General features: G+C 33.2%; 1 protein-coding gene across 2 annotated transcripts in view; it reads right to left on the reverse strand.

Annotated features, from left to right (window-relative positions):
• LOC5574266 (substance-K receptor) overlaps positions 1-15,672 on the reverse strand; it is a 103,839-nt gene that overhangs the window by 18,181 nt on the left and 69,986 nt on the right. The window contains exons 1-4 of one of the 2 annotated variants that reach the window (XM_021851325.1): positions 6,955-7,196; positions 6,440-6,525; positions 5,993-6,344; positions 5,813-5,934 (exon numbers count right to left, since the gene is read on the reverse strand). In XM_021851325.1, the coding sequence (XP_021707017.1) occupies positions 5,813-5,934; positions 5,993-6,344; positions 6,440-6,524 (559 nt within the window). In that variant the 5' untranslated portion in view covers position 6,525; positions 6,955-7,196. Of the gene's footprint in view, positions 1-5,812; positions 5,935-5,992; positions 6,345-6,439; positions 6,526-6,954; positions 7,197-15,672 lie in introns of those variants that run through there. The other variant, XM_021851324.1, reaches the window with a different exon arrangement.

A 15,672-nucleotide genomic window follows, 5' to 3' on the forward strand; every position in this document is an offset into this window, starting at 1 on the left:
TTTACGTTAAAACGGAAGATTTCTCCTAATGCTTCCAAAACTTAACTTATAATATACTCACATAAACAATAAGCTCTTTATTTCAAACCTTCATGTATACATGTTGTCACGATGAGAGCGGTTCCAATTAATTTGTCAGATGAAGTTAAGTCTCTAGGGCTCATGTAGATTAGGGTGCCAATGAAAATCGATTTTTCGAATTTCAAAAAATGGTAGTGCTCAAAAGTTTTGTCTCCTCGAAAAAAGTCCCCATGCAAAATTTGAGCTCAATCGGTCTTCATTAAGTGGACCCCCAAGGCGGTCAAAGTTTGACTTTTTTGACCCATGAAAAATCTCCAACATGACATTTCCGAAACCGAATTTTTTTTTGATGCCAGATGTCTTAGAAATGCATGAAACGTCGAGGTCTAGTGTTATTTGGATTTTTTTTTTTTAATCGACCTTTTGGGACTTTGTAAATTTTTGAGTTGGGGGAGTGAATTGAATTTGAAATGAACGATTTGATTTCAATTGTTGAGAAATTCAAGGCAATAGTATTGAAACATATCCTATATCATTATTGGCCACTGAAAGCATATTATATGTGATATTTCATTAGGGTGGTCCTTTTTGTTAAAACATAAAAAAAATAAGAAATAGAGTTTTAATTGAATATTGAAGACAATAGTATTGGAACATCTCTCACATTATCGTAAGCCATTTTCTACATTTATTATGTGGTATTTTATTAGGGTGGTTCACTTATTTTCCATAACGGTGGGCCTTTCTGTCGAAAAATTATAATTTGAATGGGATATTAAAAACAATAGTATTTTATCACCTCCTTCATCATCGTAGGGCATTTCCTTCATTAGATTCGTGATATTTTGTTAGGGTGGCTCACTTATTTTCCATTCGTGTTTGCCGAAAATTAAAAAAAAATCAAGAAATTTTGAATTTGATCCTTTTAGTATTTTAACACCTCTTTTATAATTGTAGGCCATTGTCTTCATTTTTGTTTAGCGAGGCTTTAAATTCCTCTGAATTCATGCGTCTCTAGTTCCATTTGATATGCGACATCATCGTAGGACACTGTTAACATATTTCATTAGGGAGTTTCTCTCATTTTCCGTTAGGGTGCATCATTTTTCGTACAGTTTGAAACCATGATTTCTCGCAAAAGTCTCGTCCACTTTCCTTAATTATGGTGTCATTGTAAAAATTTCAACCTTAATATCTACAGACCGAAAGATTATGGTGTGGACTACTACATAATATTTGCGTAATGTTCGACGAAAAATGTAAAGGTAACTTAGTTAACAACAAAAGAGTTTTCTAGAAAGCCCCTCATTGTTAGAAAGGTCCTTTTGAAAAGTTTTGCGTGATTTTCATTCGGAATGCAACACTTCACTAAGCTGAACCAGTTCGGAGTCCTCGTCTCATACAAAATCCGCTTGCTACTTCGTGATTTCAGATGCACTCATCTCAGAGATCAAGCATTGAGCCTCAGTGACCTTTCCAATTTAGTTCTGCAAATTCCAAAGGAAATTCCAGAGAAAATTCTAAAGGTAATACCGAAGGAAATTCCAAAGAAAATTCCAACGAAAATTCCAGAGGGAATTACGAAGAAAATTCCATTGGAAATTCTGAAGGAAATTCCAGTGGAAATTCCGAAAGAAATTCCAGAGAAAATTTCGAAAGAAATTCCAGAGGAAATTTCGCAGGAAATTCTAGAGGAAATTTCGAAGGAAATTCCAGAGGAAATTCCGAAGGAAATTCTAGAGAAAATTCTGAAGGAAGTTCCAGAGAAAATTCTGAAGGAAGTTCCAGAGAAAATTCGGAAGGAAATTCCAGAGAAAATCCCGAAAGAAATTCCAGAGAAAATTCCAAAGGAAATTCCAGAGATAATTTCGAAGAAAATTCTAGGGGCAATACGGAAGGAAATTCCAGAGGAAATTCCGAATGAAATTCCAGAGGAAATTCCGAAGGAAATTCCAGAGGAAATTCCGAAGGAAATTCCAGAGGATATTCCGAAGGAAATTCCAGAGAAAATTCCTAAGAAAATACCGAAGGAAATTCCAGAGAAAATTCCGAAGGAAATACCGAAGGAAATTCCAGAGGAAACGAAAATTATAGAGGTTCTTCCGAAGAAAATTCCGAAATAATTTCAAAGCTTCAAAAGAAATTCCAAATGAAATCCCGAATCAAATTTAGCATGAAGCTCCAAAAGGAATTCCGAAGCAAATTGCAAAGTAAATTTCAACGAAAATAACGTAGAAAATTCCAAATCAAATCCCGAAGGTAGCTCCAAAAGAAATTCCAAACGAAATTCCAAACGAAATTCCAAAGCAAATCCCGAAAGAAATTCCAAAGTAAATTCAAAAAAAAATTCCATAAAAATAAATTCGAATGGATTTTTGAAGGATGTTCCGAAGCAAATTCCAAAGAAGACTCGGACGAAAATTGCGCAAAAAATTCCAAATGAAATTCCGAAGCCAGCTCTAAAAGAAATTGCAAAAAAAATTCCATAAGAAATTTCAAAGGAACTTCCAAAGCGAATTCCAAAGGAAATTCCGAAGGCAATTCCAGAAGAAATTCCGGAAGAAATTCCAAAAGAAACGCCGAAGAAAATTTTAAAGAACTGAAGAAGGAAATTCCGAAAGTAATTCCAAAGAAATCCAAAATAACTTCCTGAAGCAACTTACTGAAAGAAATTCATGAAGAAATTCCAAAGGAAATTCTGAAGTAAATGAAATATGAAGTTCCGAAGAATACAAAGGAATTTTAAAAGATACTCCTAAGAAAATTCCGAAAATTTCGAAGGAAATTCCAAAGTAAATTCCGAGAAAATTCAACGGAAATTCTGATGAAAATGACGTAAAACAGTCCAAAGGAAAATTCCGTAAAAAATTCCAATCAAAACTTCTAAATAAAATTCCGAAATCTCCATAGGAAATTCCAAAGGTTATTTCAAAGGAAATTCCGAGGAAACTCTATAACAAATTTGGAAGTAAACTTCAAACGAAATTCCGAAAGAAATTTCAAAGAGAATTTTGAAGGAAGTAATAAAGGAATTCCAAAGGAAATTCTGAAGAAAATTTGATAAGTAGCCTCAAAGAAAACTGCAAAGGAATTTTAAAGGACACTCCTAAGGAAATTTCGACGGAAATTCCAAAGTTAATTCCGAAGGAAACTAAAATAAATCCAACGGAATTTCCGAAGCAAATTTCAGAGGAAATTCTGACGAAAATCGCGTAGAAAATTCCATAAAAAAATTCAAAGCAAATTCCGAATGAAATTCAAAAAGGAATTTCTAGGGAAATTTCGAAGAAAAAATCACAGCTCCAAAAGAAATTCCAAAGGAAACTTCGATGGAAACTTTCAAAATATAAGGGAAATCCCGAAAAAAAAATTAAAAAAAAACTGAATAAAATCCTAAAAAAATTCTGAAGCACATTCCAAAGAATAATCCGACGACAATTCTGAAAAATATCCAAAGCATATTCAAAAGGGAATTTCTAAGTAAATTCCAAAGAAAATTCCAAAGCAAATCCCGAAGCAAATTGCAATGAAAAAAGGAAGTTAAAAGGAAATTTCTTAGAAAATTTCTAAGGAATTTTCTATGGAATATCCAAAGCAAATTTGTAAGGAAATTCTTAAGAAAACTGTAGAAATTCGAAAGAAAATTGTAAAGGAAATTTCTAAGAATATTCCGCACTAAATTTCAAAAGTCCAAAAGAAATCCCAAATTAAATTCCGAAGAAAGCTCCAAGGAAAATTTCGAAGGAAATTCCAATAAAATTTTTTAAAAGGAATTTCGAAGGAAATTCCGATTAAAATTCCAAAGGAAACTCCAAAGAAAATTCCGTTAAAAACTCCAACGAAAAAATCCATATGAAATTCCGACGAAATTTCTATAAGGAACTTTGTTACATAAACGAGAACTGATTGTTAAAACTGGAATTGCCTACGTTGTCACAACTGAATCGCGTGTAATATAGCAAGCAGAAGGCAACGTACTTTTGTTTCGGGAATGAAGGAGCCCAAGGCTGAGAATCTCTTTTGAAAATATAAACTAAACACTTTTGTTGCCCTTCATCTTCGCTCATCAAGCTATTGTCATAATTTGAATACGTCAAAAATTATTTCATTCCTTTTTTATCTGTATTTTGATTATGGCAGTTAGAGTTGTGCTTCACTGAATTCACTGATTATTGTTATTGGAACGTTTTATTTTACCTATTCAAAAAAAACCTTAATATACAAACAAAGTTGATTTGTTAGATCTATTGATAATATTTTTTTTAAATTTACAAATTAAATGATCACCCTTATGCAAAACTGAGGACAAAAGCCTCAACGAAATATCACTTTTTATATGTTAACAGTGGCCTACGATGACATAGGAGATGTATAATTACTCTTGTATTTATTATTCCATTCAAATTCTCCATTTTTTTAAAGGACCACCGTAATGGAATATAAATGAGCCTTCTCAATGAAATATCACGAATCTAATGAAGGAAATGGCCTACGATGATGAAAGAGGTGATAAAATACTATTGTTTTTAATATCCCATTCAAATTATGATTTTTCGACAGAAAGGCCCACTGTAATGGAAAATAAGTAAACCACCCTAATAAAATACCACATAATAAATGTAGAAAATGGCTTATGATAATGTGAGAGATGTTCCAATACTATTGTCTTCAATATTCAATTAAAAATCTATTTCTTATTGTTTTTATTTTTTAACAAAAAGGACCACCCTAATGGAAAGTAAATGAACCACCCTAATGAAATATCACATATAATATGCTTTCAGAGGCCAACAATAATATAGGATATGTTTCAATATTATTGCCTTGAATTTCTCAGCAATTGAATTCAAATCGTTCATTTCAAATTCAATTCACTCCCCCAACTTAAAAATTTATTAAGTCCCAAAAGGTCGATTTTTCCGAAAAAAATTTTTCCAAATAACACCAGATCTCGACGTTTCATGCATTTCTAAGACATCTGGCATAAAAAAAAAATTTCGATTCGATTTCTATTCGATTTGGAGATTTTTCATGGGTCAAAAAAGCCAAACTTTGACCGTCTTGGGGGTCCACTTAATGAAGTCCGATTGAGCTCAAATTTTGCATGGGGACTTTTTTCGAGGAGACAAAACTTTTGAGCACTACCATTTTTTGAAATTCGATGGCAAAATTTTGCCCATACATTCCATTGGCACCCTAATGTAGATAAACATTTAACTCGGTATCCACTTATCAACAGAAAATCGAAACTTTGTCTTAATAACAAGCTTTTGATCTTCAAACATATTTTCAGGCCAGCCATGTTGTATGCTGTACCAATATGGACTAGCTGTTGTAATACCAGGAGGAAAGCTCTGCAGAGGATTCAAAATAAAATATTGAAAATGATTCTGAAGCTTCCTCCCTGGTATACTACTACTGAGTTTCATAGAATATCCAATATTGGAAAAATTTAAAAAAAAATAAATAATTTTAGACAAAATGCGTTATATATTTAGGTAAAGTTAGGTTAAAAAAAATTAAAGCGTTCTTTTATCTATCTCTTATAAGCAGGTGAAATAAATTGACCTGTAAAATTCTGCTACGACAAATGAAATGTAATATATTGTTAATAAAATTCTAATAAATGCTTAATTTAGTTTTACAAAATTAGGATGATAGTGTTTTCTAACATAGAAGAAATTAATTTAAGGTTTGGAATGTTTGGATACTAATAAATAAAATCGCATTTTATATTCATGACCCCCTGCTATGTAGCAGGAACCACTGTGCCACGTGTTCGAACACTCACCCAGGCTAACGATTGACACGGGAACCACACGCAGGGCAAACAGAGTTGGAGCGGCCAGTGCGAACGACATCATCCAGATGGCACTGATGACAAATTTGGAAATATTTTTCGAAGCACGTGCCCTTTGGGAGCCAAATTGTGGTTAGTAATTAGATTACAGTCTCAATTCCGATCCCTTACCTGAGCGGATTGATGATGGCCCGGTGTCGATCAACGGCTATGGCCGTCAAAGTAAAAACCGACACGTTGACGCTCAGCAGCTGCACAAACGGACAGAAAGGGCACATGAACTCCGGCAGATTCCACCGTTGCAGGACCGCAGCCTGGAACTGGAAGGGTATCGCAAACACTGCTATGGTGACATCGGCCAAGGCCAGGTTCGCAATGAACATGTTCGTGATGGTTTGCATCTGCTTGGTCGTCAGGACAATCCATATCACAAGCGAATTGCCTATCACAGCTATAATACTGATTGTTCCGTAGAAAATCGAAAGGAGCACGACCAACCCCACCGGAACATCGTAGAGTGCATCTGCCGGGGCCAAAGAGAAAGAAACGGAAATTCGTTCATCCGGTACATAACGGTGCTTACCAGCTTTGTGGTGGTGCTGACGGTCGGTTACTTACCCTGCTCTTTGACTATTTCCACATCGCTGCCGTTCAGTGTATTGTTGTTTGCATAATGGAAGGCGATTCCGTCTACAGCTCGCATTCTGAAACAGAGGCACGAACCCGGATTAAATGGATTAAGTTACGAAACTGGAGTTAGGGTAAACGCTCCCTTAGTGGAGGTAGCGTGTTTTGACATGTTTTACACTGATAAATGAGTATGTGCTATTTTTCTCTGATGTTCAATACGAAAATGATACAAGCAAATCAAATAATATGCATTAAATTTGTTTGGAAAGGTTTTTAACCCGTATAGGAATAATTGAACGCGAAAATACTAAAACCCTCAACTAAAACCCATAGCGAATACTAACGGCTTCAATTTATTTTGTCAGTCTAATAATACACATATGTAGTTCTTAAAAGTGGAATCAGGGTTGTTACAATAAAATCTGTATATTTTTTCCCTAAATTATCTGCATTTATGTGTCCTGCCCAAAAAAACATTTTAGTGGAATAAGAGTTGAACAAACCACTCTGTTTCGTCCAGGGTTGACCAGGCCCTACGTTGTGTTTCTATTTTGGTCTCGGAGGGGCAGACGAATAACGAAGCTACGCAAACTATTACTCTCACGTTGATTTATTGCCCACCACCGAGAGGCAGTGCTCATGCTCGGTGGGGGATACTCTACGGTTACAACAACGACTTACGACTAATTTACATACAGAACGAGGTGCCTCTTATATATCCTAGAGGTAGTACGGATGAGTGTAATGTTACAAAGGTTTGATGCGCCAACAGCTAGCATCACGCAGTCCAAAGCAACAGCATGAAAGCAATTGGGCTGCTTGCTGCTAGCTGGGGCGAAAGAAGAGAAATTGAATACGCGCTGCTGCGCATCTGCTGTAGCAGAGTGCGCCTAGCAATGAATGGGGAATCGTTGCGGTGAGCTCGAACACACTCTAAAGATTATTTCAGCTGATTAAACTGTTGTTCAGCTGCTTATGTTACTTGGGTGGAGCAAAATATCGTATTTAAAATCTGTATCCCTGATAGAAATGAGAATTACAGAAGAAATTTAAGGAAATACCGTAAAACGGGGTAACTTTGATAGTTTTTTCGAAGAAAACTTGAATATTTATGCATGCTGTTTCATAGAATTATAACAAGTACTGGTATCTTACCCATCAATTGCAGTTGATGGGTTACCAAAAGATTTGTTCTGAATGGATATATAATTTTTCATGTAATGGAAAGTCGGTTTTCTGTTTTGGGGTAACTTTGATAATGGAGTATAAATTGAACATAATTGAATGCATTAGGGAACATTTATAGGGTGTTGCATACCTCTAGGCGTTTAACGCTATACGGAAATTTATGACTTAGATTACAAAAATGGTCCCAGTTTGTAAAAATGGTTCTCGCTAAAAGATTTGAGATCGAATTCATGTTATTTATTTATTTATTTATTTATTTATTTATTTATTTATTTATTTATTTATTTATTTATTTGTTACTATAATTTTGAAAGAGGGAAAAACCCCTTTGAGTGATTTCTATTGGAAATCTTTCTCAAAGAGGCACAAAACGGATAACGGATTACGGTGATTTTTACCGAATACTGTAAAAATTTACCGTACTCCGTTAATTTATTTCACCGAACTGTTCAGCTGTTGAGATTTCACAGGAATCCGTAAAATAATTTAAGTGTGAACCATAACAGAGCCGTAATCTTGAAACAACACAATCAGCGTTAACTAAGGATTGACATTGAAAGCCAGTGAGGGGGAGAATCAAAAACGAATCCAACCGGACATCTGAAAAGAAACGTAAAAAACAAACACAAAGAGTATCAAACCAAATATGAGATCTCATTTAGAAACTGAAACAAAAGTTTCATTACAGGATACCATTTTGTACCAAGAATATCACGTACAGATACAGGAATAGGTTGACCCAAATTTAATAGATTGTTGATGAATTTATTTCTTGGAGTAATGAATTTGTCACACTGAAATACTATATGATCGATGTCTTCATAAAATTCCCCATAATCGCATAAATTGGAATCTTTTATGTTGATGCGGTACAAATGACTGTGACAAATATAATGGTTCGACATCAATCTCGAAAAAGAGCAAATTAAATTTCTACTTGCTGGCATATTTCTGAACCATGGAAAATAATTGACTTTAGGACAAATAGAATGACAACAACGTCCTTTGTCGCTCGAATCCCAACACATTTGCCAATCCAAAAGATATTTTGCTTTCAATTTTGGATAAAATTCAGAAGGAAATATGTTACGGTTGTAAATTATTCCATGATGAAAACTAAATTTAGCTAACGTATCTGCCTGTTCATTCCCATTAATTTTTACAATGAGCAGGAATTCAAACAAATTTAATGATAAATCCTCGAGAACTAAGTTCAAACAATATTTTTTTCATAATTAATATAATATGATGAATTTTGAAGTTGAAATTAATTGTATTTAAAGCCTGGGGACAACTCAAACTATCCGAACAAACAATATAAATATTTGGTGCACAATCTTTAATCAAGTTGCACGCAAAATAAAGAGCAATCAATTCTGCTGAAAAAAAAAAACAGAACAAGGAGATTGCAATTTTAAAAAATGACCAGAACATAAATTATAGACACCAAAACCTGCGATGCCGTCAATCAATGAACCATCAGTATAAAAAAATTGTGCGGGAGTAATTCCATTGAATTTGCGTTCGAATAGAATGTTAGCAAAATGAGAATGGTGAAATTTTGGAATTTGTTTCATTTCATAGAATAGAGACAAATCAATTAATGGTTTGTATGAATGAATGGAAATTTTTGAATGACAAAAGGCATAAGAAGGAATTGGTTCAATATTTTCCGTTGAGCAATGAATGAAGGAATCTAACATTTTGCTCGTAGGATTAATATCAAATGAAGATTTCAAAAAATCAATGAGAGGATGATTATTTGAAAAACAATTCATCACAAACTTGCAATTCAATTCTTGAAAACAAATCTTCAATGATAATATACCAGCAAGAACTTCTACTGATTGAGCATGTGTTGAATTCATAAGTTTCAAACAAATTCTCAAGCAACGAAACTGCATTTTTTCAAGTTTGACAAAATATGTACGTGCAGCGCTCCCAAATGTAAAACAACCATATTCCATTAGTGAACGAATAGTAGTTTTGTAAAGTGTAATTAAATCAAAAGGATTTGCACCCCACCAAGTCCCTGTAATTGTACGAAGAAAGTTTATTCTTTTTGAACAAACTTTTTGAATATATTTAATATTAGAATTAAAATTAAGTTTAAAATCAAACCAAATACCAAGATATTTATATTCATCAACTTGTTCAATTTCAATACCATTTAAATATAAATGAATTAAAGAAGTCGAATATTTTCTCGAAAATATTATATATTTTGTTTTTTTTTTTACAGAAAAAGAAAAACCATTTTCATGAGCCCACATATCAATATTGTTCAGGGCACATTGCATAAAATGTCTTATAATTTCTCTATTTTTGCCACTGATAGAAATGACATTATCATCAGCAAACTGTAATAAATAACATCCATTAGGAATAATTGAAGCAATGTCACTTGTGAATAAATTATACAAAAAAGGACTTAAACAAGATCCCTGTGGTAGACCGAAATAAATGTAACGAATTATTTTCGATTTACCATCATGATGAAAATTCATGATTTTGAAAGAAAATAAATTGTATACAAAATTTACAATCAAATTTGGAATTTTCAAATTATGCATTTTATTGTATAATAAATCAATTAACACAGAATCATAAGCTCCAGAAACATCCAGGAATGTTGACACAACATCCTGCTTTTTATTGAATGAAAGCTGAATTTGTGAAGCTAAAAGTGCAATACAATCACGAGTACCTAGACCTCTTCTAAATCCAAATTGAGAAGATGAAAAAATATTATTGTCCTCAGCCCATAATTCAAGGCGATTTAAAATCATAAGTTCTAGTAATTTCCGCAAACATGACAATAAACTGATAGATCTACTACTATCAGCAAATGCTGGATCTCTACCAGGTTTGACAATATTTATAACTTTAATGAAACGCCATTCAAAAGGAATAATATTTTGACAAAATAAAGCATTTTATATCGAAAGTAAATGAAGTTTTCTTTCATATGGTAAATTATTAAGTACAATAAATTTAATGTTGTCAATACCTGGAGCAGTATTTTTGGTTATTGATAAAGCCATGTCAAATTCAGCTATAGAAATAATCCATTTTCTATCAGGAAGATCAGGAAAGTAATTTATTAAATTAGTTTTGTAACCAATAGACGGAGGAACAAAATCAGGACAAATTTTAGAAGAAAAATCATCCTTCCATTTTTCTGAATATTTTAAAATAGTAGGTGGAGAAGAATTATAATTTCTTAAATTACGTGCTACGGACCACAAAGTAGATAAAGAAGTCTCTCTGTCCAAATTTTCAACAAAATTTTTCCAATAGTTTCTCTTTTTAAATTTAGTGAGTCTAGTAAACTGTGCTTTAGCTTTGCAATATAGAAAATAATCATTTCTGGAGCCTGATATGCGAAATAATTTGAAGGCTTTAGATTTATTTCCTTAAGAAATGAAACACTCATTATCCCACCAAAACGAAGGACGATTTTTTTTTTGTATTATTCAAAGATGGTTTATTATGTTGAGATTTTTGCAAGCAATCTATTAACAATTTTGAAAAAGTATTGTAACAATCAATTGGAGTATCTGAATTGACAATATTGACCAATGAAATGGAAACAAGATCAGAAAAATTACTCCAATTAACAGTTCTACAAAGATCGGGAGTAATAGCTTCATAAAACACTTCATTGTCTTCAGAAGTTTGCATATTAATCAAAATTGGTAAATGATCACTACCATTCGGATCATGAATAGTTGGTTGGTTTGACTTTATTAACGAGATTTTTAGCCCTTGAGCCCTAGCATCTCGGGACCAACGGCTTTACTTTCCTTCCGAAGGAAGTCGTCACTATAACTTTTTACGTCATAAGTGACTATGTCGGGGATGGGATTCGATCCCAGGTCCTCGGCGTGAGAGGCGAGTGTTCTAACCACTACACCAGGTCCGTCCCCATCATGAATAGTTTTCCAAGATGATTGCATTGATAAATTATTTGAACATAAAGATAAATCAACACCTGAATGATTATTAGGAGGCACAGCAATCCTAGTAATCGATCCATCATTAAGAATATTCAAATTCAAATCATCAATCAAATCCATAATTAATGAACCTCTACCATCAGTTTTTTCACTACCCCAGGCAAAATTATGTGCATTGAAATCTCCTAATATATAAAATGGTGATGGGATTTCATTTAAGATACTTTTAATTTCTGACAAACTAAAACTTGAATTTGGAGGGATGTAAAAACATATAATTGAAAACTCATTTTTTTCATTTCTAATCGTAACAGCCACATATTCTATTTGTGTTTGGAATTCCAATTAAAACTCCACCAAATGAAGTATCTCTATCTTTTCGAAAAATATTATAATTAGGGATACGGAAAGATCTAGCTGTACCTAACCACGTTTCATTTAAACAAAACACATCTACATCGAAATTACTCAATAAAACTTGTAATCTATCAATTTTAGGAATAAAACTACGACAATTCCATTTTAAAATGTGTAATTTCTTGGAATTGATTAAAGCCATTAGGATGAAAATAGAGAAGAAATAAGGGGAACAAATGAATTCAATTTATCTAAAAACGAGGTCAATAGGGTGCCGGTACCAATGGTTGTAATGTACCAGTAGATTGGACTATGGAATAAAACGTACATTTTTTGATAAAAACGACATATGCTATTTTTGGTGGATAGATCGCCTCTAGTTTAGTCGATTTGCCAAATTTCAGCTTTTTATTTAATCAAAAAGTCTTATAAATAATTAAGTTTACGCACAAAATTTGCTCTCTTGCACCAATAGTTGCCGTCGTGTTCCAGTAGTGGATCAACGAATGGAAGCAGTTTTTAAAATGGATGTATAAAAATGAAGAACAGTCCCAGAGATGTTCTTAATGCTTCATTCGAAAGATATTAGTTGCTGTTCGAAGGGAAAAATGTTAAACCTGTGTAAAAATTTGCCTTTTTGTTTAAAATTCCTTGTATAATTCCCAAACGTCTACTACTGGAGCACTAGCGCAACTACTGGAACACGTGTGCCAATAGTGGCTCGAGCGATTTTATGTTAAAAAATTAGTTTTATCACTCTTTTTATATATTTCCCATATAGTAGAGGTTGAAATCTTTCTGTTGACGCCAAAAGATCTCTACTAAGACTTTTCGTTATTTTGTTATGCTTTTTATAGCTTAGGTAGTCCACTAATGGCACCGGCACCCTAATGGTAAAATCAATTCGATTATTTTTTTTTTCAAAAATCACTCAATCCCAAAATATCTACAATTTTTTCCAAAATATTCAAAATTAATTGATAAGAGCTATCAAATATCGGGAAAAAAGTATCAAAAGAAGTAGATGGTTGAGGTTCAGAAAACAAATGGTTGTTTAAAGATTTATTAGAAATTTTTTTCCTTTTACTAGGAGGTTTGTAAACATAATTATTCAAATTTTGTGGTGGTTCATTCTCAACATCATCATGCAAAATATCAAATGAATTGGGAGATGAAAAATTATTATTGGATTTTGTTATTTCAGCGTAGGACAATAAATTTTTATTCTAATTTTTTGATTGAATTTAGATTGATGATCAATATAAACAACACATTCTTTTAGAGAGTTGTGTTTTTGTTTACAATAAAAACATAGATCAGAGATTTTATTACATTCGGATGATTGATGAGCTTCTCCACATTTAGAACACTTCTGTTTGTTTGAACAAAACGTTGAAATGTGTCCAAACAGAAGACATTTATCACAATGCATGAGCTTTGGATAATAAAGTCTCACGCGAAATTTTACATTATAAATCATAACGTAATCCGGAAGAACTGAACCGAAGAACGTTATTTTTATACAATTTGTAAAGTATAAATTCGATAGACGAACACAATCCAAAACCTTAACAGGAGAAATGGATTTGTTCTTAAAAACGCCTGAACCATGAACTTTGATATCTTCACAATCCAAAGATTCATCGTATATAATTCCATAAATTTCGCATGCATTAGAAGGAGCATAAACGCGATAGGAATCAAAAAATAATTTGGATTCAAGAAGAGCGTTAGCATCATCTCTTGATCCAAAAATTACGCGCAATTTGTCCAGAGAATTTTTTTTAATTTCTTTAACGGACGTGTACAATTTGTATATCTCAGAAGAGATCAATAAAACATTGATAGGTTTCTCTTTCTTACGAAAGTATACTACAAAAGGTCCAGGAAAATTAGACGGATAAACTTTTACTCGAAAGGATTTATTCGATGAAGAGGGATCATTAGGTAGAACGTTTTCTTTAGACCCCTCTCCATCATCAGTTTCCATGATGGAAACTCAACAATTAGTATAAAAGTATTATTATAATTTAAAAGAATAGAAAAATAAAAAATAAAATTAAAAAAAAAATACTCAACAAACTTCAGCTGAACCAAACTGCAACCAAGGTGGCTTCAATTTTCAATGATTCAAAGCGAATAACGTCCTCTTGATATACTCCTTCCACGCCACACAGGAAATTCTATTCTCCTACCGCACCACACAGGAAGTGTATCCTCCGACAAAGAGTCCTTTCAGAGGCCAAACTAACGGGCAAAGCTTCACAATGGCTTCAAGCTTGCAACCCGCCCTCGAATAACTCCTACCGCACCACACAGAGAATCGTCCACACCGCACCACACAGAGAATCGTCTACTACCGCACCACACAGGCAAAACACCAAATCCAATCCGTAGATCTTGAAAATTTTCTCACATAGAAAAGAGAAAAAAATGTCAGTCATCAGAAAAATAACGTCCTGTCAGTTCATGGCCTACTACACGAATGATCGAATTCATGTTCTACTATAACTAAGCTGTCAAGGATAAGTGACGAACTCATTATGACTTCGTCAAATAGTGATCGTATAACAGATTGTTCGTAAGCGTTGCAAATATGCTAATATCTTATAAATTTTTAATATTTGCATATAAATCGTCAAATGCACTTGATTCCAACGGAAATAGCTTTGACATGAAGTGTCATATTAATACTCTTTACTTTTGTATTCGTTTTGCTTAATCGAAACTTTTTATTTTGTTCAATATGTTAAGGGTCTCGCACTATCAAAGTTACCCGCATTATCCAAGTTACCCCGTTTTACGGTACTCATCATTTGTAACTACCATGCCCACACAGACGGATCACTTTGGCGTTCAACATCGGATAAATCGCTCAAAACATAAACGTTGACGAAAAACATATTTTTCCCATGTTATACTATTTGTCTTCTACCATTTGTAATGTTAAGCACAACATTCAACCGCTAAATAACGGTGTTTTTGACAAATGTTTAGTTGGTACCACACAGCTATCATTATAAGGTCGTTTTCTGTAAGAAGTGCCGTCAGCATTCATAAGCTCCCATAGGTGGTAAAATTCAAATGTTATAGCATGTTTTATGTTCGTTCGCTTCGATTTAGAATGAATTCACATTTGGAAAACATTTTACATGAATTTTTATTCAAAACACCGAATATTATCACTTCTAACTAGTGATCCATAATGTGGACCAGGAAATGATTGTTTACCACGGTTATGGATCACTTCCAAAGAATGTAGATTTCTGCTATTTTATGCATTGGATTCGACATTTTCAGACAATAGCACTAAGGATAAAACTAATAAAACATCAAGGTTTGTAAATTTCATATTTTAGCAGGCAAAAATGGGAGGAAAACTTGGTGTGGAGCGGAAACAGTTCATGTCTCAGTTACTACAATGCAGTATCACAATAAAAAGGGCATTTTACCCTTGTTTCCAGCTCTAACACTGCTATTTTTGCAGTAATATATGACACATTGTTAACTTTCACCATACCATGCAATACAGATGCATTGAGTTGAAAATCTCTTGATTTTGCGCACTGATCCGTAATATGTCACAATTTGATCCATAATATGAAAATTGATCCATAATATGGTTTTCAGGAACCGACACAATTTTTAATTTTTATGCAATCCTATGTAAATATTACTTTCAAAATAGTTTACTAACCGAAGTTCCAATTTGAAACG

Source organism: Aedes aegypti, chromosome 3 (genome assembly GCF_002204515.2).
Source record: "Aedes aegypti strain LVP_AGWG chromosome 3, AaegL5.0 Primary Assembly, whole genome shotgun sequence".
Classification (NCBI taxonomy): domain Eukaryota; kingdom Metazoa; phylum Arthropoda; class Insecta; order Diptera; family Culicidae; genus Aedes; species Aedes aegypti.